Source organism: Arachis ipaensis, chromosome B08, assembly GCF_000816755.2.
Source record: "Arachis ipaensis cultivar K30076 chromosome B08, Araip1.1, whole genome shotgun sequence".
Taxonomy (NCBI): Eukaryota; Viridiplantae; Streptophyta; class Magnoliopsida; order Fabales; family Fabaceae; genus Arachis; species Arachis ipaensis.
The window spans coordinates 5,499,724-5,502,216 of record NC_029792.2 but is presented as its reverse complement, the minus strand read 5'-3'; the positions used below and the strand labels follow the sequence as shown (position 1 = coordinate 5,502,216).

The 2,493-nt window shown below is 27.6% G+C and overlaps 1 protein-coding gene across 1 annotated transcript in view; it reads left to right on the top strand.

Moving 5' to 3' along the window:
- The window catches only part of LOC107614362 (zinc finger protein WIP3), a 10,000-nt gene extending 8,503 nt beyond the window's left edge, over positions 1 to 1,497 (top strand). The window contains exon 2 of the mRNA XM_016316572.2: positions 491 to 1,497. Coding sequence (XP_016172058.1) covers positions 491 to 928 — 438 coding nt within the window. The 3' untranslated portion in view covers positions 929 to 1,497. The remainder of the gene's footprint in view (positions 1 to 490) is intronic.

Sequence of the window (2,493 nt, the reverse complement as noted above, 5' to 3'; positions counted from 1 at the left end):
ATCCTAAATTTATTCTCTTTAGCTATTTATTTAAGAATTAGAAAATAAAGTTTTTGATTATTTAATAATTGATTAATTTTTATATTTTTGCAGGAAATAAAATAAATTTTTTATCTGTAAATTCAGAGAGAATTTTTGAATTAATAAAAATATATAAAACCTGCTTTACAAAGCATAAATTATTTGTAAATTCAGAGAGAATTTGAATTAATAGAAATATCTTTATATATACGAAGTAATTCATTAATAACGGAAGTGGATCCTCTCCGGTAAAAAAAAAAAATTGAATGGTATGCAGTGTTTAATCTAATTATTCATTACTCTCTCTTATTTATTTTTGGTCTCACTTATAAAATAAAAAATGAGAGATCACATTGAATTCTACCAAGTGTTAAAAAAACTAGAGAGTATCCATTTCCCACCAATAACATATACTTAAATAGAGTTTATGTGGATGAAAGTAGTGTTGATAAATTGAATTGGCATGCAGATGCATATGTGGGGGCATGGTTCGGAATTCAGGAAAGGGCCAGACTCACTGAGAGGAACACAACCTGCGGCAATGCTAAGGCTACCATGTTATTGTTGTGCACAAGGTTGCAAGAACAACATCAACCATCCAAGGGCAAAGCCATTGAAGGATTTCAGAACTCTGCAAACACACTACAAGAGAAAGCATGGCACCAAGCCCTTCATGTGTAGAAAATGTGGCAAAACATTTGCTGTTAAAGGTGATTGGAGGACTCATGAGAAGAACTGTGGTAAGCTTTGGTATTGCACTTGTGGTTCCGATTTCAAGCATAAGAGGTCCCTTAAGGATCACATTAGATCCTTTGGTAAGGGTCACTCTCCTCATCCTTCTCTTGAAGGTTTTGAGGATGAGAAGGAATGCATTACCACTGGCTCTGATGAAGATGAACCTAAGTAGTTCAATTAAATTCCTCCTATTTAAATATATATATATACACCATCTAATAACTAACATTATATATTCCCATGCATAATTAAGTTATATATATATATGTCATGGTTTTAAATTATGGTTGCAGTTGTAATGCTTGGAAATAATGTTGATACAAAAAGTATTACAACAATGATAGATGTAACTTCAATTTAAAACCATGATTTCTGCACTAGCTTGTGCTCAGTAACAAAAAATTCTCAGCAATATTGATGCTTGTGGGGCATGAAAATATAGGGAGCGGTTTGCTACCGAGCACTTAGCTTAATTGCAGCTTTATTAATTTTATATATAGAGAGAGATATGCATGGATGATGATTGATGAGTTAGTTTGCTTATTTGATTGTTGATTAATGAATAAGAAGGTTATCTCAAGTGATGAAGCATATGAATTTTCTTCGAATATCAGAATTAATTAGCATGTATGTGTGCCTGTATTTGAACGAAGGAAATTTAAATGCTTCATTACTGAACTACTATGTAATCCTCGGATATTATTGTTAAGAACTTAATTAAAGTGTTTGAAATCTTTCTCATATTTTGATTGATTTTTTTTAATTTAGTGTGTATGATGAGTGTTTGAAATTAAATCTTTCTCATATTTAATTTGCTCTTATATGTGAAATTTTTTAGATGAATTCAAATTCATAATTATCCACTTATTATTAATATATAAAGAGTATATGCAAAATGTGAAACCAAAGGTGTCCTTGTCATATGAAACAAGTAAAAACATTACAATTTAATTAAGAATTTAAGATGTTATAGCAAGTTATGTATTCAGATGAGAAGAAAATAAATATAAAGTTACTGAAAAGATTATAATTAATTATTTTATATGAGAGTGGAAAACATATATAATTATTGGGGATGAACTTTTTCTACATCATCAAGATTAATAATTGAAATTAATGAAAAAATGTTGCTAAATAATTAATGTCTAAAGTAGTGGAGCCGAAATTTTTAGTCCTCTACCATACATGCATGATCCCATTTTTAGGTCACGGAGAGTCTATTTTGGGAATATCATATGATATCATCATATATAATTATATATTCCATTATAAAGAATAATTCAAATTGACACATATATATCGCAGTTACGTTCTCCCATACTTACAGTATGTTCATACTAACATCAAAAGCAAACAAAAAGAGATGGTGTTCACAGGGACCATCTTTTGTTTAAAGAAGGAAAATATATATTTTAGGAGTTAAACTACTAGTGAGCTAATTTTTTTTATTAATATCGGCAAGTTTTTAAAATTAATTTTTCATTTTAAATTTTAGTTTTAAGTTTTAAATTTTCTAAAAAATTAAATTAAAAAATTAATATTTACTAATTAAAATTTAATTCTTTGTATTTATTTATGTAAAAATTTAAAATTTATTGTCTTTGTGTGAAGTTATTAATTAAGAATTATTAGATAATTTGATATGTTTGACTAAATTGTTATCTAACAGCTCACAATTATTAATTTTATATAAAAGCATTTTTCATTTATTTATATGTTATATATGAAATGATTATT